Source organism: Delphinus delphis, chromosome 19, assembly GCF_949987515.2.
Source record: "Delphinus delphis chromosome 19, mDelDel1.2, whole genome shotgun sequence".
In the NCBI taxonomy this organism is placed as follows: Eukaryota; Metazoa; Chordata; class Mammalia; order Artiodactyla; family Delphinidae; genus Delphinus; species Delphinus delphis.
Window position 1 is genome coordinate 19,536,368 of NC_082701.1, and position 21,302 is coordinate 19,557,669.

Sequence of the window (21,302 nt, forward strand, 5' to 3'; positions counted from 1 at the left end):
AATCACTTGGTTTCAGTCTTGCAGACTGCGCGTGCGCGGCTCCTGATTGGGGCGCCGGGGACGTACTTTGACGCAGCGTTCTTCTCTCTGGGTGGACAGGAGTTAGACCCTACGCGCAGGCGCACTGTGGAGGGAAGCGGCCTTCCCGCCGAATCTTGCACCTGCGCAGTTGGTGTTATTGTGACTGTCGAGCCGTGGCCCCGGATGTTGTGGCTGCCGGGGGGAGATGGCGGAGGCTGAGGGGGTGGCCGTGGCCCCAGGCCCAGCTTCGGGGCAGACTTTCAGGGGCCGCCGCAGTATGTCAGGCTCCTGGGAGCGTGACCAGCAGGTTGAGGCGGCGCAGCGGGCCCTGGTGGAGGTGCTGGGGCCTTACGAGCCTCTGCTGAGCCGGGTGCAGGCAGCCCTGGTGTGGGAGCGGCCAGCCAGGAGCGCCCTGTGGTGCCTGGGGCTGAACGCGGCTTTCTGGTGAGAGAACTGGATCCTCGGAAACCCTCCGAGGCGCGAATTCGTCAGGTTTCTCTAAGGCTCTATCTCTCGCCCCCCTTATTTTCTTCGCTGCATTGGCTCCTTCCTGTACCTGCCTAATTTTGCCTCACCTTCCACTGCTTCCCGCCTGCGGCTTTAGCACCGCAGTTCTCCCCAGGGCCTTCCAGTTGTTTCCCGTGCTTTATCTGCTCCCGCACCCTCGCCCCGCACATCTGGCAGGAGCTTCTAGTAACATCTTGAGCCGCTCGCAGTGAGCGAGGGCGCCTCATATTAGCCAGGGGAAGCTGTGTCCCGTTAAGGCCATCACCTCCCTTCTCTTGTCTGCTCAACAGTGGTTTGAAGACTGTCTCCAGGGATTTTAGTAATTATTATTGGGGTAGATGCGTGAGGTGTGAGCTCTTGAAAAGGTATACATAGGTGTGATAAGAAAACAAACTTGAGCGATCTGAATTAGCATGTTAGATAGATATCCTTTCGCCCACTCGGGAAGTTTGCGAAGTCTGAGCGTCCGTGAGAGCCTCCATAGTTGCAACTTGAAAGAAAATTGTAAGCTTTTAAAGAACAGTTATGAAATAGTGATTGTGAGATTTCACCCGTTTCAAAGTCACGTATGACGGCAAGTCTTCCCTGTTCCAGGGAATTAGAGAGGCATCCTTAGCCACGGTTTATAGCCAGGGAAATTGAGGGTGTCTAATAGTGTGTGTATTTTCCTGAGCTGGAAAAGTGGGGCTACAAGTATGCTTTAAGAATCAGTCTGTGTCATGCTCTGTGAAAATGGAACTGCTGCTTCTGAGTTGTCATCACCTAAAGTGGACTTAGGTCTTCATAAGATGTGCCAAGCAGAGTTTGGATTTATTAATAACTAGGGAAGTATTATTGATCAGATTCCAAGGGAACTGAAGTGTAGGGTGGCTTCTACAGCTGAGTGAAATAAAGCTGTTCTGGATAAGTCTGAAACAGAACGAAGTGTGTGTTTCCAAAACAAAATTGTTTTTGCTAAAAATACATTTCCTCTTGAAATTCTTGGTTTTAAAACCAAAACATTTATTATCCTTTGTCTGAAAGAAGACTTTCAGTGAGCTGGAGCAAAATGAATAATTCCAAGTTCATTGACAGGAAGACACACTGGTGCTTATTACATTAATCCTCTCACAGTTTGAAGGAGACTCAGATTAGAGGTGTCACAGCAGTTGTTGCTTCTAGAGTCTTGAGCAAACTTGATGATAAACTTCTCCTACAGCATTCTTCATTCATTCATTCATTTATTTTTAAATTATTTTGTGTCCCTCATGACTTTTTTAAAGAGTGTTCTTTTTTTTCTTCATTTATTTATTTATTTTTGGCTGCTATGGGTCTTCCTTGCTGGGTGTGGGTGTTCTCTAGTTGTGGCGAGCGGGGGCTACTCTTCATTGTGTTGTGCGGGTTTCTCATTGCAGTGGCTTCTCCTGTTGTGGAGCACGGGCTCTAGGCACGCGGGCTTCAGTAGTTGTGGCATGTGGGCTCAGTAGTTGTGGCTCGCGGGCTCTAGAGCGCAGGCTCAGTAGTTGTGGCGCACGGGCTTAGTTGCTTCACGGCATGTGGGATCTTCCCGGACCAGGGCCCGAACCTGTGTCCCCTGCATTGGCAGGCGGATTCTTAACCACTGCGCCACCAGGGAAGCCCCATTTATTTATTTATTTTGTTATTTTTAAAAATAAATTTATTTATTTATTTATGGCTGCGTTGGGTCTTTGTTGCTGCATGCAGGCCTTCTCTAGTTGCGGCAAGCGGGGGCTACTCTTCATTGCGGTGTGCGGGCTTCTCATTGCGGTGGCTTCTCTTGTTGCAGAGCATGGGCTCTAGGCGCACAGGCTTCAGTAGTTGTGACTCGTGGGCTCTAGAGTGCAGGCTCAGTAGTTGTGGCGCACGGGCTTAGTTGCTCCGTGGCATGTGGTATCTTCCCTGACCAGGGCTCGAACCTGTGTCCCCTGCCCCTCTTCATTTATTTATTTATATATTTATTCTTTTGCGGTACGCGGGCCTGTCACTGTTGTGGCCTCTCCCGTTACGGAGCACAGGCTCCGGACGCGCAGGCTGCGGACGCGCAGGCTCAGCGGCCATGGCTCATGGGCCCAGCCGCTCCGTGGCATGTGGGATCCTCCCGGACCGGAGCACGAACCCGTGTCCCCTGCATCGGCAGGCGGACTCTCAACCACTGCGCCACCAGGGAAGCCCCTTCATTTATTTTTGATAGTGTTTCTTCCTTGATCCCCAGGTATCTACTTCTCTCCTTGGCTGTCTGTCAAAAACCTTAACTGTAGCACCTCATTCTGGAGCAGTTTCCAAAATGACCTTTTCTTCTTTTCCTGTCACCTCCCTGTCCCAACCTCTAACCGCAGACCATTTAGTCAGAACTTCATTTCCTACATTGGGTTTCCTAGGGGGCCTAGGAAAAAAGTTGATCATAAACCAGTTTGTGTCAGAGTGTGACTGATATATAAAAACTTTATCAGGATTTAAATGAATCCTGAGAAACCAAGGGTTTATTAATGCAAATAGATCAGTAGCATGTATGTTGTTATTTTTGAGGAGAGGACTTTCCACATCCCCCTTGCCTGAGAGAGATTTTCAAAGTAGAATGTGGGGTTGAGGTCTGCACATAAGGAGCCACTCTGACTGAGACACATCTTTAAATGTTAGTTATCTTTAATTTACTGGCTCCCAATAGTATATACTTAAGTTTACTAATATGCTGTGTTTAGAATCTCACTCAGATCCCCTTTACCTACTCTGAGTCTCTTAAAGCATCAGTGTGATTGGTCTTTATCTCTGGCATTTCCTGGTAGCTTGCCTGTTGTGTATCCAGAATGCAGTTACTCCTGTTACGTTCCCATCAGGCTCTAAGTAGCTGAGGGAGAGATGTAGCAAAATGAGGGTGTGACTCTTGAGAATGAAAGAGCAATTGGATATGCCATTCTTGGAGAGGACTCATACCTGTGAAGGGTACAAAATGACTGACCCCAGAGGCTAGGGTAGTTTTAGCGTTGGAATTCACAGGATTGTTTTAGGAACTGAGCTTCCTTGGAAGGTAGTGTGAGGTTCAAAATAAAAGTTAGACTTCACATTCCAGTAGCATCAAATTGAATGTGGGTGTTGACGTTTTGCTTAGGAATGTTGAAGAGTAACTGCTTTGTTCTCACTTTATTTAAAAAAGCAATTTAAGAAACACAGGTGGATCCATTAGCTCAGGTCAGAGAAAAATCAAATCTGAAACATTTTACTTTTCTTTCATTATTTGTTTTGAATAATGATATGTCATTAACTGAGGTGTTTTATACATTGTGAGGTATTAGAAGACTGGATAGGAATACAAACAAATCATCAGAATTCAGGTAGGTAGCTCTTAACTTTCAGTGTTCTGTCTTCTCATTTGAGGTTTTTCCATACCTGTGAATGTGCCCTCTTACATATTAATAAAAAACAACATAAGAGATAGGGATAGATGTAGATGCCTTGCTCCTATAGTATTTCAAGGCTTTCACTCTTATTTTCAGGTTCCAGAAAAATTATAGTGATCATATTAGAGATCTTCCAGCCTATATTGCTTCTGGTCACTTATATGTTATTTTCTCTAGTGTAATAACAGAAATGTCAGGCCTTCCTTATCAATAGCCTATATTTTCATTAGCCTCAGCACCACCTGTAAATGAATGATTTGGGGGAAGAATATGAGTCAGCAAGAGTCTGTCGTGACAGGATCAGAAAAGAAGAGTTTCAGTAACTTTTTTAGTTTGACTCTTAAGGTAAGGGGAGGACAAAGGAGCCCTGGAAACGTGTGTGAACTCTTAAGCCCTCGCACCGCCTCCTATGAAGTACATATGGTTCAAGGAGGGCTAGATGACTGCTGAGCTCCTCTTCAGTTTTTAGCAGTCTGTGATTCTAGATGGTCTTCAAATTAGGAATATTGATTTAGAGCAATCCACAAGCTGTTTTTTTGTTAAGATCTCTGTCGGGATCTGCTTTTACAGTCACTAGTCTGAGTTAACCAATCCCCCCCATCCCCCCCCCCCAAAAAATGACTGGAGAAGTGATTAAAGGTATACCACAATGCTGATCTAAAAGGTTAGAATTTGAGGGACTTCCCTGGTGGTCCAGTGGTTAAGACTCAGTGCTCCCAATGCAGGGGGCCGGGATTTGATCCCTGGTCAGCGAACTACATCCCACATGCCGCAGCTAAGAGCCCGCATGCTGCAACTAAAAGATCCCGCATGCAGCAACTAAAGGTCCTGTGTGCCGCAACTAAGACCGGACGCAGCCAAATAAATAAATAAATATTTTTTAAAAGTTAGAATTTGAGTAAAAAGTAATAGTGAGAGATAGGAGATGGAAGGGAGGGCCTATTTAAGTAGAAACATTTGTTCTGTGAAAAAAAAAATCTACACGTCAAATTTCAGTTGAAATCTATTGAGCAAATGTTTCTGATGATAGTTTTGGAGGGTTCTTGTTGCTTTTGATAGCAAGGAAGACTCCCAGAGATGCCTTGGCTTACTTTTTTTTTTTGCCTCTCTTTTGCCATCAGTTTTTATCTCTTCTGATTATAAGGGTGCTTTCTTTTTTTTTTTTTTTGAATTTTATTTTATTTATTTTTTTATAGGTTGGGTGTTTTCTGTCCATTAACATAAGGTAGGTCATTTGCAGCTAGCTGGTTTCATTTTTGGTTTTGTGCAAGCAACACTATCTCTACATGATATTGGTTGGGTTAATTTGTTTTCATTCTGATTTACCAGTGACTGGCTCATTAAGCAGACAGCCACAAGTGCTGTACAATAGGGGGCTTTCTGTCCCTATAGGATGGGATGCTTTGTTCGAAGTGCCACTGAGAGAAGCTTACTCCATAATAACAAAGGAACCCAGAAATAGTATCTTCTTTGATTGAAAATAGACTTGGGATCTTTCTTTTGTTTATGATTATAACAAACTTTAATTTATCTGTACTAATGATGAGGATCCATGGTATATTTGACCTCAGAAAAATTGTTTACTTTTGAAATTTCTCATGATTTTTCTGGACACCAGATTGTTTTTCCAAGGAGTATTCTATTTAGACGGATAATTAATTGGATTTTAGCCCATAATAAAGGGGATGGACAGTTTATAAAAAGACAAAAAGACCCAAATAATAATAAATCAATAGATATATAAATTTTTACGTATTAGTAATAAAAAATTCTAATATAAGTGGCAGTGAGTTACTAATTTCTGCCTATTAGGTTTTTAAAAATGATAGTATTTAATTCCGGGCACAATATGGAAAAACTGGTTTATGGTTGATAGGAACATAAATTCAACAGACTTTCTGGAAAGTAATTTAGCAACATGTATTAAGATACTTAAAAAGTTATTACCTTTTCAGGGGCTGGGAGAAATGGGGAGTGATTGCTAATGGGCATGGGTTTCTTTTTGGGATGATCAAAATGTTCTAAATTAGATAATGATGATAGTCACACAACTCTGAATATACTAAAAAACATTGAATTAGTTTGAAAGGATACATTTTATGGTATGCAAACTGTATCTCAATAATACTGTTACAAAAAAAAAAGTTAATGCTTTTTGACCTGGTACTTCTATTTAAAGTGGCTAATCATAAATAAGGTCAAAGATTTATGCTCAGTGATATTAGTTCAGCTTTATTACATCAAAAATTGGAAACATCTCAGTTCAATTAGGGAAAGGTTTAGAAAACTAATTGTAGGGGCTTCCCTGGTGGCGCAGTGGTTAAGAATTCTCCTGCCAATGTAGGAGACAGGGGTTTGAGCCCTGGTCTGGGAAGATGCAACATGCCGCGGAGCAACTAAGCCTGTGTGCCACAACTACTGAGCCTGCGCTCTAGAGCCCACGAGCCACAACTACTGAGCCCGCGTGCCACAACTACTGAAGCCTGTGCGCCTAGAGCCCGTGCTCCACAAGAGAAGCCACTGCAATGAGAAGCCCACGTACCGCAACAAAAAGTAGCCCCTGCTCACCGCAACTAGAGAAAGCACGCGTGCATCAAGGAAGACCCAGTGCAGCCAAAGAAAAAAAAAAAAACCACCTAATTGTATCTGTGTATGATGTAATCATTTTCAAGTTGTGGTGCTTTTCTGGTGATGAAGGAAAACATGCCCATGTATTTTTAAATGAAGGAGGAGGTTTTTAAACCAGATATTCTATATACTTCCATGGAGTTTTTATATTTGAATATTTTTTTAAATGAAGAACCTCTGTTGCCATTTTAGGATATGTGTGTAGATAATAGGTTATTTTTTAAACTTTTTACTATGGAAAATTAAAAATATATATATAAGCAGTCAGAATAATAGTATGTATTACAACTGTACCCAGCTTTAAAATTTTTCATTTCATGGCCAATTTTGTGTCTTCCATACCCCAGTTCTTTTCCGCTTCCTTTCTTGTTTTGAGGGAAATCCTAGACATCATGTCATTTAATCTCTTAAGTGTTTCAGTATGTGACCCTGAAAAATAAAGATTTTTTAAAAAATCACTACCATTATCACATGTAAAAAATTAATGGCTCCAGTCAGTGTTCAAATTTTCTCATAAATGTCACTTTGTTTTTTTTCAACAGTTCTTTGGGGTTAGCATCCAAATGCAGTCCACATATTGTGACCGATTGTTCTGTTTTTAGCATCTCTTTTACTCTGTTGCTTCCCTTTCAGTCTTTTTTCCTCTGCAGTTTATCTGTTGAAGAAGCCAGTTTGTCCTGTAAAGTGTCCTACAGATTGAATTTTGCTGATTGCATCCCTGTGGTGTAACATGTTCCCCTGTGCTCCTCTGTGTATTTCCTGTAAATTGGTAGCTAAATCTAGAGTCTTGATCAGATTTAGTTTCAAAAAAAAAATTTTTTTTTTATTGGCAAGACTGTTTCATACGGGTGATAGTGTACTAATTATTTTTATTTTCTTCCTTAATTAGTAATTATATTTTCTAAAATTTCTCCTGTAAACATGCTTGCCTTTAGAAATATGAAAAAATAAATATCATTAAGGAAAAGTCTATTGTGAGCCTACAATGGGTAGAAGGAGTAATGGGCTATGGGCAGTAACCAAATTAAATAATTCACATGTGAATATCCAGAGTTGACTGCATTTGTAGTTATCTTTGCTAAATTGGAAAGTTCTCATGCTGATCATAGTTGCTGAAAAATGTTTTGCATGTTGTCTTATCAAACTTGTACACATATCTGCATGTGAATTTTTTGGCCTGCGTGAATAGACGTTGCAGGACTAAACTAATCCAGAGGAATCCTCCCTTATTTTTCTTCATTCCTTACCTATACCAATCTCACAAGTACTTTATCTTCAATTTTGTCTTGTCCTTGTGCATAGTTGCAGAGGTTTTTTTACAGGTAGGCTTCCAGGTTACCTCCATAAAATAAAAGTGTAGTGTGACTTTAGTATATCCCAAACACATGCACCTGAGATTGATGTTTCCTTTTTGTTTAAGAATTTAGTATTGAGGGCTGAAGGAAAGGAGCACACACTTATCCATATTCTTTTATATTTGATAGACCCCCTAAGGGAATTAATAATATTTGATATTAATTGTCTGGTTACCTTGGAGAGGTAACTCTAGTGGTTTGAGGTGGTCTTTCCATTAGTTAAGATTTTATCTATATGGAAGAAGCTATTTTTCCAAGAATTGTTACTTTGCACCACACAGAAAAACTCTTCTTCCTCTTAAGTTTCTGCATTGGCTTGTTCAAGGAAAGGTTATCTTATATCTGGCTCTAAAATTGAATTATGGACCAGGATTAATCTGGTTCAAGAAGATGCGCACAGTTTCAGCCTTCATGATCCAGAAAATATACCCTTTGTAAAACTCTTTGCTGATTCAACTTTATCTGCAGGATAAAATCCAGTACCCTTTGTCATGAAAGACCCTTCGTGATCTGACTTCTGCCTCTCTCCGCATACTCATCCCCTCCCTCTGTTCTTTAAGTTCCAGTTCTGTCATACTACTTGTAGTTCCCTAAATACGTCATTCCAGCTGGCTCTTCTCCCTATCTGAATGTCCTCTCTTTCCCCGCATCCTTTTGCCCTGTTGTCTTACCATTAATCTTTCAAATCCCAGCTTAGATGTCCTCTTTGTTATCGTTAACTTGTCATGCTATGTTACAAACACGTACTGACATAAATACACTTGAGGGTATGGTCCATGTTTTACTCTTTTCTGTAATTGGCCTACTTACCACAAGGCCTCAGCATATAATAGGCAATTAATAAATGTTTGAACTGAGTTGAAGCATAGGTGGGGGCTCTAACAGGTTACTAAAATAGTCCAGCTCTTGGAGAAACAGTATTTTTATTGCCATCATCTTTGGAAAACTGACCTTTCTTAGGAGAGCTTAGTATCCTTTCCCTACCCCAATTTATATTTGTGTTAGTAATCATGATTTGGGAAGCAGAGATTGCAGACAGCCTGGATTGCCTCCCCAGAGAGCCCTTTCAAGTACTCCGGAGAAAACAGTCGTGCCACATCCTGCTGCTGGGACATGGAAGCAGCAGCACTGGGGAGCAGGATGCCCTCGAGCCCTTCTCCTTGGCCTTGCTAAATTTCCTTGTTTGTTGGGATGATGAACTGGCTTTGGAGAGAAGATTAATGGCCTGGGGCAGCTCTAGAGGCTTAAATCTATTAAACTACTTTCATTCTGTAATCTCATATATAATTACAGTATCCTTCAAGTGATGGAGTGGAAATATTGGAATAGGGTTGTCATTGATGACTGGATTTCTAAGTTCTTGGTTTCTTCCATCCCTCATTCTTTGTATAGTTTAAAAAATTATGTGACATAGATTCATGTTTATTGAAAACAGTGCAGAAACGTCTAGAGACCAAAATGAAAGTTCCTCTGACAATTCCTGCTTGCATATACGTATTCATAGATACAGATAAAGCTTTTTTTTTTTTAATGTAAGGATTATACTCTTAGTATGGTGTTCTGTGAATATGTCATTAGGTCATGTGTTGAGGAGAGAAGAGGTCATTTATAACCAACTCTTGGTCATCCTTACTCTTGTTTGATCAGTTGCTGTGATGATAGCTAACGACACTTCTGCATTGTAAAACTGAATAGGACATATATTAGGCGTATATTAGGTGCCTTGTATTTTCTTGTCTTTTTAGCAAGATCAACTATGATATTTTTTTAAATTTTGTTAGTTGTTTTCTTGCTGCTTTTCTAGCTCTCTGTTCCTTTCCTTTTTAAAATTTTATTTATTTATTTATTTATTTATGGCTGTGTTGGGTCTTCGTTGCTGTGCCTGGGCTTTCTTTAGTTGCGGTGAGTGGGAGCTACTATTCTTTGTGGTGTGCAGGCTTCTCATTCTCGTGGCTTCTCTTGTTGCGGAGCACGGGCTCTAGGCGCGCAGGCTTCAGTAGTTGTGGCACGTGGGCTCAGTAGTGGTGAGCTTAGTTCCTCCGCAGCATGTGGGATCTTCCCAGGCCAGGGCTCGAACCCGTGTCCCCTGCATTGGCAGGCGGATTCTTAACCTCTGTGCCACCAGGGAAGCCCAACTATGATATTTCTATAAGTGATTAAGTATGTTGTTTCTAATACCTACAAATAATCTTGCATGATTTGTTATTTTTTTAAAAAATATTTATTTATTTGTCTGCATTGGGTCTTAGCTGCGGCATGTGGGATCTTCATTGAGGCATGAGGGGTCTTTCATTGCAGTGTGTGGGCTTCTCTGTAGTTGTGGCGTGTGCGTTTTTCTCTCTCTAGTTGAGGTGCGCGAGCTTAGTAGTTGTGGCGCGCAGGCTTAGTCGCCCCCGCGGCAAGTGGGATCTTAGTTCCCCGACCAGGGATCAAACCTGTGTCACCTACATTGGAAGGTGGATTCTTTGCCACTGGACCACCAGGAAAGTCTCCTGATTTGTTATTGTTAACATCACATATAGATGAGGAAACTGAGGCTTAAAGAGGTCAAGCTAATTTATTCAAGGTCATCAACTCAGAGTGGCTGTTCAGAGAAACAAACTCAAGTCAGTCTAAGAGCCATGCCTGCTGAACCGCCTCTTGTGATGCATTTGGCTTCCTTCAAGATCTTAGAACACTGTTTCTCAAACGATCTGCAGTGAAGGACTAGTGTTGTCGTTTTCCCCAGTCTATTTCTGAGCAATACTTTTGTAAAATACAGTATAAATGAGTTACTAGATATGTTTAAAATGCATACAAAATACAAGCCCAAATATACCCTTAGATTCAAAATTACTTGGTCAAATTGCTAAATTCTTACTTTCAATTTTTATACTTATTTCCTCACAGTCTGGTAACGTCACTGGACTACAGACACTGTACAGGGCATTGCCCTAAAGGCTTTAGAGTTGGATCATAGAAAGACTCATAAGAACTAGCTTTTTTTGAAAAAAATTTTTATTGTGAAAGATTTTAAATATATAGAGGTAGAGAGAATAGCATAAATAATCTCAAGTACTCATCATCCAGCTTCAGCAATTATCAACTCATAGTCAATCTTGTTTCCTCTTCTTTCACACCCTTTCCCTTGCCAAACTATTGTTTTGACACAAATCCCAGATATCATTTCATTCATAAATATTTTAGTATGTATTTCTAAAAGATAAGGACTCTTTAAAAGCATAACTTCCATAACATCATAGCCCCCAAATTACAATAATTCCTTAATATCTTCAGATGTACTGTCAGTGTTCAGATTTCCCAGATTTTTTGTAAATATCTCTTTATGGTTGATGCCTTCTAATAAGAACTAGCTCTTCCTTTATTCTCTTAATGTGATACATTACAACTGTTGAGTTTTTGTATGTTGAACCACCCTTGCATTCCTGGAGTAAATCCCAGGAATTGGTCATGGTGTGTAGTCTTTTTAATATGCTGCTGAATGCGTTTTGAATATTTTATTGAGGATTTTTGCATCTATATTCATAGGTATCAATATACTTTAGTTTTCTTGTAGTGTTTTTGTCTGGCTTTGGTACCACAGTAATGTTGCCCTCATTAAATGAATCAAGAAGTGTTCTCTCTTTTTCAATTTTTTGGGAAGAGTTTGAGAAGGGTTGGTGTTAATTCTGGAGAACTGGCTTTTAGATGTAGCTTCAGTGCTCACTTTCTGTGTGACCTTGACCAACTCGTTTTACTTTTTTGAGCCTTAGTTCCTTCCTCTGTAAAAGGATATCTAATTGAATTAGGTGCACTTTAGTGCATGTCTGTCAGTTTGTTGCCCTGAACCAGGGTCTAATTTGGTAGAACGATGTTTGCTTTCATCAAAACGACTTGGTCAGTACAAGAATGAATTTCGGGAATTCCCTGGCAGTCCAGTGGTTAGGATTCTGCATTTTTCCCTGATGAGGGCCCAGGTTCAATCCCTGGTCTGGGAACTAAGATCCCACAAGCCGTGCTGTGTGGCAAAAACAAAAACAAAGAATGAATTTCTCCTTGACATTAATAGAATCACAGGCTTGAAAGTTGAAATGGGCTTTAAGAGGTTATTTGGTTTAGTCCTCTGCCTTTACAGAAGCAAATTATTATCTCTGCACCATAGGTAGAATAGCTGAAGTCCAGAAAGTTTAAGTGATTTTTCCCAAGGTGTATAACTAACACTTAAGTCTGTTTACCACAGGACCAGTGGTGCACATATGGTCTTTTCTGAAATTAGCTTAATTGGATAATGATCTTCTGTTCTTCCTTCTCTTTAGGTTCTTTGCCCTGACATCCCTTCGTCTTGTGTTTTTACTTGCATTCAGCTCAATGATCATTGTGTGTATAGATCAATGGAAGAGCAAAATCTGGCCTGAAATAAAAGGTAAGTCTGGTAGCATTTAGAACAATCTGAACCGGAAATGGCTTTTCTGTCATTTTTACCTTTAGTTTTAGGGGGTTTGGGGAGAGTATGTGGAGCTGGGAATATCTTTTGAAGTCTGAATTATTTGCTTTAGGAGACGTTTGAAGGGCTAGTGCCCCATCTGTAGTTCCTTAGAGCTGAGTTCTGTCCTTCTCATTGTTTATTAAGCTTAGGAAATCTGTATCCGCCACCTGAGATATTCTTGCCCTCATAATTGGCCTGAGGAATAAATAGTGCTCAAGTTGTTAAAAAATAATTCTCCTCACTGGGTGCTACATCATTACCAAGACAGTATCAATTTGCCTCTGGAATTTCTTTTAAATTGTTTATTTGCAAAGCACTAAGTTAGGTATTAATGACTTAGATAAAGTCCTCTAAGATATGGTTCCTTTTATCCAAGATGATACATACGTAAACATAAGAAAAGTTACAGAACAGCACCAGAGATGTCACAGTGCAGTATGTTTGTCATGTATTTTGGCCCTAGCTCAAGCCTTGAATGAAACAAAAGATTTGGACAGGTAGAGAGATAAGTGGGTTTCTATGGGGGTCAGAGGCTTGATTAGTCTGAGGAACCAGAAGCTGCAAAGCATCTCCTGAGGGCAGGGAACTGATCATTTTCACAGGAGTGGAGAGGTCATTAAAGGGAGTGCTAGGAAATAAAGTGTGTTGGGATTAGATTTTATAAGGGCCTTTAAGTTAGGCTTAGAACCTTTATCCTATAGATAGTGGGTGGTCCCTGATAATTCTTTTATTAGAGCTATATGCTGAGAAGATATTAAAGATTAATTTGATAGCATTTTACCCAACCACATGGTAAGAGAAAAGGGCGAAGAAGGGAGACTCTGGCTGTATCTGTGTGAGAAGTAGTCAGAGAGGTATCAGTGGAAACAAACGATGGATGGCTTGGAGAGCTGTGAAGACGGAAGACACGTCAAACTGATAAGTAGAGGTTAGGAGAGTAAGGGATAACAGCAGCTTTGGGATTTCAAAGCTAGGAGAGTAGCAGTGGCATTACAGTTAGATGTAGGCAACGTCAGGCAGGGCAGTTGGTTTGGGTGGGGAGTGAGAGAGAGGAAAATTGATGTAGGTCGGACATGGTAATTTTGAAGTGTTGGCAGAATATTCAAACCAGAGTATACAGCTTTTAAATACATTCCCATCCTATTTTGGAGAGACTTCAAGGAATCAGGTAGTTCACCCACCTGTCTTATGGCTAGTGAATGTCAAAAGACTTTACATCATTGATTGTAGTTAATGGGTCTCTTTTTAAAGAGAATAGGCAGATTTCTAGAGTTGAAGTAGTCATATAATGCCTTCGTAACCTGGCACACATTGATGCGTACGCGCAACCCAGACACACTTGAGGGGTGGGATGGACCTTTTTTTATGTGCGCCTTGGCTCTCAACTGTAGTAATTAGAAGGGGCCCTAATGCTCCATTTGGATCCCCACCCCATCCCACCAGAGAAAAGAGCAGGCATCAGCCATCATTCCCTTGTCTGCAGCTCCCTAACTCTGGCAGTATAACATGGTGTCTCCTTTTTATTGTCTATTACTGTTTCCTTTTCCCCAAACCCATTAAAACTTGAGCTATCAGACCAACAGCCTAACATTTTCATGTTTAAGTTTTCCTTACCAACTAATGCTGGTGTTTGTTTTAATATTGTAGTGCCAAGACCCGACGCATTAGACAATGAGAGGTATGGAACACTAATTAAATCCCTTTTTGTTGCTCTGATTGATTCTCTTGTTGTAATATTCTGGTTATAGGTTGTTAACTCCATGTTCTAGATACAAAGTATAAGCTGAGAACCTAGTCTGTTGCAAATAATCATTTTAACAAATCCTCAAGTTCAGGAAGGAATATGTTAAGATGGCTAGTGTCCTCTGATATTTACAAAAGATGTTTCTGAGAAAGAAGCATTACAGTGCCCCATAACCTAACATAACCAAGGAATTGGCTGCATTATTCAGCTCTAGTATGAAAACTTAGAGGCAACTTACTTCATTTGTCTCCTGGCTTTTATACCAGGTCATTTAGTGTTTTCTGTAACCTCTGGCTGTTTCAAGTTCCTGGTCAGAAAACACAGTGATTCCTGGCATCAGCAAGCCAAAGATTCCCCTTGTGGCTTACAGCTCCTGCTTTCATTTCTCAATTCATTCATCTCATATATTTGACCCAAAGAATTTTCTTTGCCATGGTTTATTTTGGTTTTGCTTTGTTTTCTCTCTCAGGGGCACATCCTCTGCCTCTCGCCTCTGCAGCAGTGGTATCAGACTGTGCTTTACTTTTTTCCCTGCGTTGCAATCACAGTGAATTGCAATGGTCTGAGCCCAGGAAAGATGTTTTTAAGCACAAAGGGCCTTGGAGCTGGTGGCAGGTTTACACACGTGGATTGGGCTGCTTGCTCATAGGGTGGAGTTGTCAGAACAAGTCTGCCCTCCTAGTCCTTAAATTCCAGTTTCAACCTGGTGAGCCAAGAAGAAAGTCATGCTTCACGTCCAGAGCAACTAGGACTAGCCACTTCCCAGACCCTATTTAAACCGGAAGGACTGGCTGCCTTCACAGTGAGATGCGGGGGGAACCTTCAACACCCTCCTTTCACAGCTCCCCCTTCTCTCTCCCATAGCTGGGGCTTTGTGCACCCTCGGTTGCTCAGCGTGCCCGAGCTCTGCTACCACGTAGCTGAAGTCTGGGTTAGTGGGACCATTTTCATAAGGAACCTTTTGCTTTTCAAAAAGCAAAACCCAGGCAAGGTAAGACTCTTCCCTTTTTCACTCTCATTTCTGGCTCTCAGTTCAGTTCATGCTAAACGGAAACAGCCCTTTTACTACCTACCCTCCTTCAAGAAAGGGAAGACCATGGTGTTTGTATAGACAAGGGAAGTTGTAGGAAGGGGCTTCTGACTAAGACTAAGGCAAGAGCGTGACGATTCCTTCTTTGGGTGCTTGCTACTTAGATTAGGCCATCTTCCTGCCCCAAGACGGGAAAGAAAGCTTGCTTGTGTGCATTCTGTGTCGTTAAACATGTGGTAGGTGGTTGAGTTTTTTATTTTATTTTACTTCGACTTAAAAAGCCCACCACCAACACTTGTTTTCAGAGAGAACTTTTGGCTGAGTCCTATTCAAACCAGTTTGCCAGCATGAAAGGTGCGGCCCTGTGGGGTTAGCCATGTGAGAAGAGTTTGAATAGAAGTGGACATCCTCCCTTTCCTCCCAAACAGAATCACCACTGGATGCAACAGTAGCTAGGTACATGTCATTCTGACATGTCCATGCTTTACTCAGAGGTCATAAAGAATCATTTCTATCACATCTCCATCTTAGCCGCCCCCCATGCCCAACCCAGTCCCCTGCCGTATAGCAGAAGCTTACTACTGTTTCCTGACGCCCCCAGTTCTGCTTGCTGAGCTGTGGGATACTGACCTTTTTGGCTGTCTTGGGCCGCTACATCCCTGGGCTCCTGCTCTCCTACTTAATTCGTAAGTATGGTATATACCTCCCCCACAAGCTTACCCTCCTCATAGCTTTTCCAGCCATAGCTAACTCTGGGTTTAGGGAGAGGACTTTTATATTTTGGTTCTCCAGGAAATGACCTTTTTATATTTTCATGTCCTGTTTAGTGTCATGAAAATATCTTTCTTCTTACCTGTATCAGGCTCCCCACATATAAAGTCCTTTTCTTACCAAGTCAGCTTTAGAAACTGATGAGGGTCCACTAACATATATTGTGTTACCAGCTATAAAGGACTGTCTGTCCCTATTTCAGGAGGGAATTTTTAGAGTCAGTGTATTGTATAACAGTAGAACATAACACTTAGGGGATCCTCTACTAGGTTCTGTTTACCCCGGAGCACTTTTTTTTCCCCCTGGAGCACAGTTCTGTAAATTTAGTTGCTTCATATTGGCATGAACTCTGTCTGCTTGAGACTGGAAGAACTGAGCAGTGATGGCCCTGGCCATTATATATCCGAAGCTCACATGATTTGTTGTGTATTTGCTGAGGCATTGTTACCATTTGGCCTTATTTATGGCTCAGCAACACCCATATGCAAGTGACAGCACTGCCTGGTCCTGCCCTCGATGTGTCAGCATGTACTCCGCTATGCACAGCCCTGTAGGTGACTGCCGAAGTCTCTGCCCTCCAGAACCTTCACATCTGTGAAGATGACCAGCAGAATTAGAATTTACCGTGTCCAAGCCCCAAGGACACGATAGCAGAGGGACAGTCAGGACTGTTTCATGCAGCCCTTTCTCCATTTTGCCACTCTTTCCCACTCCTCTCAGTTGTCACTGTCATGATGTGGCCCCTTGCTGTGTACCACCGACTGTGGGATCGAGTGTATGTACGACTGAAGCCAGCTCTGCAGCGGCTGGACTTCAGTGTCCGTGGCTACATGATGTCCAAGCAGAGAGAGAGACAATGTAAGTGTCAAGGGGAAGCTTCCTTCCACTTGGACAATTTGGGGAGGAGAAGGAGAAGCCCGTAGGTCTGACATAATAGGTCCTTGAACATGGAGAAGTGGGATGTGGTTGGTGTGTAGGGGGTTGGTGGTAAAAGTGACCTTCTATTCCAGGGAAATCTGTGCAGGCTTACTGGTTTTTCCCGTTTGGAATTCTAGACGCTCCCATTTTAAACAAATAACGAGAAAAGTTCTCCCAAGTCAACTAAAAGACAGACAGTGAAGATATTCCCAGTGTTAGCCTCTTTTTATGAAGCACGTCCCACCAAGTCAACTAAAAGACAGACAGTGAAGATATTCCCAGTGTTAGCCTCTTTTTATGAAGCACGTCCCATGTGCTGGCTGCTCTGCATACATTGTCTTATTTAACGTTTATAACAACCTTGAGAAGAGGGTGGTATTATCTTTTTCTGGTTGAGTTTCTGGTTGAGGAAACTGAAGCTCACGGTTAGTAAATGGCAGAGCAGGTCTTTCAAACTCCTAAGCTCGGCCTCCATTCAGTACTGAAAGCTGCCTTCCAAAAGTAATTTAAAACTGGCTTCAGAAGCCAGAAGTGTACTAGCCCAGGATCTTCCAACACACGAGTGACAGTCGTGCGAACTTTTCCCTCTCTTCTGTGGTATGGTCAGGTTGGGTTTTCATTAAACCCTGGCCTTCTAAGAGCCCTGCACATGGGCACCAAGGCCCAGCTCCCCCTAACGCAGCCAGTTGAATAGTACCAGTCCTCAAAAGGCTGATTCAGCCCAGGTGGGGCATCTCCCTTTGCCTTCTCTGTGACAGTGTCCGCTTTACACATTGACATCTGGTCTGTCCCTAGCTGATCCTGAGAGTTGTTGACAAGCCTGGTAGTTGATCATCTGACCAGAACAAAAAGGGAGGGATGTTGGAAGAGAGATCTTTCTCCTGTGTTATCAGCTTACCTTGCCACTTAGGCTCAGCAGCTCCTCCCTCAGGCGTTGTTATGTAGGCTTAGGGGGTTCATTCTCGTGTTCTGATTTTATGCCTTTGAAATCCAAAGGGGACAGGAGTTTCCCCTCAAGGGAAGGCGTCAAGGCGTTTTTGCTCTTTCCACATAGTGCGCCGCAGAGGTCTACACGCAGAACGCGCTGGGGACAACCACAGTGACAGTGAAGAGGAACTTGCTGCCTTCTGTCCTCAGGTATCTTGGGTGTGGGAGCTGCGTCGCTGGCCAGTTTTTTTTTAGCTCCTTTTTAACCATCTGGCACGCATGTTTAGACAGTAACCAGGTTTTCAAGCTCCCTGTGGGCTCTCCAGGGACCCAGCTTCTTGCCCTTTTCCAAGGACCTCACTGCCCCAAGAGCAGTGAGGAGAGAAGCTAGTTTTATATTGGGACTTTGTATGTAGAATCTCAGTTTGAGCCTGGTGACCAGCACACCCTCTTCCATGCCTCCTTTTAACCCCTGCCATCATGGCAGAACTTCTGCAACTGGCGTGATCGTTTTTTAAACAGCCCGGCTTGCCTTAGGTCAGGCAATGTGGGCATCCTCCTGGCCACCTGTGAAAAGTATTCTCTGGATCAATTATTTGCTTAAGAGTAAGTGGCTGGTTGACACCCAAGACTGCTTTCCTTCCTGTGCTCAAGACTGATGAAAAAGGGTGTTTTCCCTGGGGGAGCAGCCTAAAAGGGGTCAAGATTTTGACTCAAGTCCCCATGCATGCCTTAAGGTAGCCTTTAGGGCCAGCTCACTGGTGAAGCTGTAACTAGGGAACTGCGCTCGTTTCTAATGGCACCATCTCTTCAGGCGTGTTGGTCTTTTCTTTTCCTAAGCTGGATGATTCTACTGTTGCCAGGGAATTGGCCATCACAGACTCTGAGCACTCGGATGCTGAGGTCTCCTGTACAGACAACGGCACATTCAATCTTTCACGGGGCCAGACACCTCTAACAGAAGGCTCTGAAGGTAGAGGAACCTTGGACCCAAGTTGATACTGGCCCTGACTGTTGCCTCTCAGCTTCCCGGGCAGCGGGGATACTGCCCCCGCTTCTCCTGTTTTCTGAGCTGTGGAGCAGGTGGCAGAGCAGCGTTAGGGGTATGGCTCCAGCCAGGTGGCACTGCTGCTCTCCTAGAAATCCTCAGTCCCTTATAGCCTCAGATTCTTGGCTTATGGGGGACATAGCAGAGGAAGAAAGGGGGAGTTCTCTGGCCAATAGAGGTCACAGCAGTCTATAAGTGGAGGGGGAAAGCTGACCGGTGCCAGAAATCCAGGGTGGAAACATCTGGTTACTTGGAGATGACTTGGTGGGGCTAGGGCATAGGAAGGCCAAGCAGTTGCCATGTCTCAGACACTCCTCTGTTCTCCCAGACCTAGATGGTCACAGTGATCCAGAGGAATCCTTTGCCAGAGACCTTCCAGACTTTCCTTCCATTAACGTGGATCCTGCTGGCCTGGATGATGAGGACGATACCAGCATCGGGATGCCCAGCTCGATGTACCGTTCCCCACCAGGGGCCGAGGAGCCTCAGGGCCCCCCTGCCAGCCGGGACGAGGCTGCACTGCCGGAGCTTTTGCTCGGCGCCCTGCCTGCAGGATCCAACCTCACCAGCAACCTTGCTAGCCTGGTCTCCCAGGGCATGATCCAGCTGGCCCTGTCAGGGGCCTCCCAGCCAGGCCCTGCTGGCCTACCTCCCCGGAGAGCCACAAGAGGTGTCCTCCGGGCCCCCAGTTCAGACCTGGACACTGATGCTGAGGGGGATGACTTTGAACTTCTGGACCAGTCGGAGCTGAATCAGCTGGACCCTGCCAGTTCCAGGAGCCACTGAGGCAGAGACTCCCCTTGGGGGTCATTGTGGTTTAGGTTTTTTTTGCTCCCCATTCCACTTAAGGTGAAGGGGCAAGGGAAGAACCCAGGTCCCAGCCCCCGAGTTATATATGTATGCTCAGTAGCCTGGCAGATGCGCAGAGGCCTGATGAGAGAGGACACTCACTCCTCTGCCACCAGCTGGACACTGACTTCTGAGCTCAAGTCACTGAAGTGAGAATGTGCTCCCCTGAGGGACACTTCTCTCCATCAGGATGGTGGTATTTCTGGGGAACGAAGTAGTCAGGGGTATTGGTTCCCTTTTGAGGGGATGCTGCTGTGTGCTTCTAAGTATGGGTGCCCAGAAGCCCTCAGTGATAGATCCCTTCCTTCCTTCCTCCCTTTATCATCTCCCGAGAGCTCCAAGTCAGGCAGCTGGGAGAGTTACACTGTCATCTTCCTCTTTTGCTAAGCCATGCTTTGATTTGCCTTTTTCTAAGCAAGCTTGTCCTTTGGTTCTGCAGAGCAGGCCTGTTCCCTCTGCCCCAGCCCATCCTCATTTCTCGAGGCCTAACCTCCAGTGCTCCAACATATTGCTTGTGAAATTTAAGAATGTGAACATGAGGTGGGGGTGGGCCTCTTCTACATTACTTTGGGCCATGGGGTCAGCTGGCTGGGAGGGTGAGTGCCTCTGTATCTCATGGTCTCACTGAATCTTTCGGAGCTGCCTGGTTATTTTTGGTGCTGCTAACCCCTGGCTCCATTTGCCCATCAGCCTGAGCAGTGAGCAAAGCAATACCATGCCATACCCATTTCCATGTTCCTGTTCCTTCCCCTGCTCCTCCTCTGGAGAAGCAATAATCCCACATGGGCAATGTCAGAGTAGCACTTTACAGATGGCTCAGTGGCATTCATCCCAGGAGCCACCAGCTCTTCTTGCACCAGCTATTCTTACTCCTTGTTCAGCTCCTTTAATAATTTTGTTTTCAACTCCTCCCCAGTTTGGCAGGGCTTCTTTTAAGGATGAGCCCAGTTAGCAAGAATGTGTCTATAATCAGCAGAGACCCCAGTAAAGGGTATCTGTTCTACTGCCCCTAATAAAATCATGTGAGACAAAAATTTTAAAAGGTCATTAGTTCTAAACCTGTGCCTCCCCAATCAGAGCTCAAGCTGAACTCTTCTGTCCTCTTTCCCTCTGCATTAACCCTTTGCTGATCCTCAGGGACCACTCCCCCAACACCCCTGTAGCTGGGTGAGGGATGTTGGACAGAGCCCATTTTCACGTGCTGCAGGTGGGAGTGTGCTAACATGTTTGCTCTTGGTTGATGGACAAGGTAGAGGCCAAGGAGTGAAAATAGTCAACGGTGAGAAGGGAGAAGAGCTAGGTGTCTGATTCATAGTCACTTCCCTTTGTGGAAGGTTAGGATAACGGCCTCTCCCCACTTTAGTGTTCTCAAACAGACTTTGGATACCTTCTCTCTTCCCAGAGCCCAGATGTCTTACAAGTGAGCTCTGATGTGGAAAAAACAGGTGTGGGAAAGGAGTGGGACTTTGTGTGTTTGCATGAGTGTGTTTAGCTTCGGGCCTTGGAAATTGGCAAGAGGGAGGGAAGGAAGGAGAGCAAAATCTTTGGAAGGTGTTTCTTGTACCTGCGGATCCTGCTCTGAATCTCCTTAGTCCTCCACTGTGAATTGGGATGGGGATGAGGGAGGGAGGGGTGCTGGGGAAT

At 43.6% G+C, this 21,302-nt stretch overlaps 1 protein-coding gene across 1 annotated transcript; it reads left to right on the plus strand.

Moving 5' to 3' along the window:
• Positions 1 to 192: 192 nt before the first annotated feature.
• Positions 193 to 21,302, plus strand: RETREG3 (reticulophagy regulator family member 3). The gene is made up of 9 exons (XM_059996282.1): positions 193 to 465; positions 12,202 to 12,308; positions 14,019 to 14,049; positions 14,980 to 15,106; positions 15,747 to 15,831; positions 16,637 to 16,774; positions 17,889 to 17,971; positions 18,602 to 18,734; positions 19,138 to 21,302. The coding sequence occupies exons 1-9, from the start codon at positions 227 to 229 to the stop codon at positions 19,593 to 19,595; spliced, it is 1,401 nt and encodes a 466-aa protein (XP_059852265.1). The 5' UTR covers positions 193 to 226; the 3' UTR covers positions 19,596 to 21,302.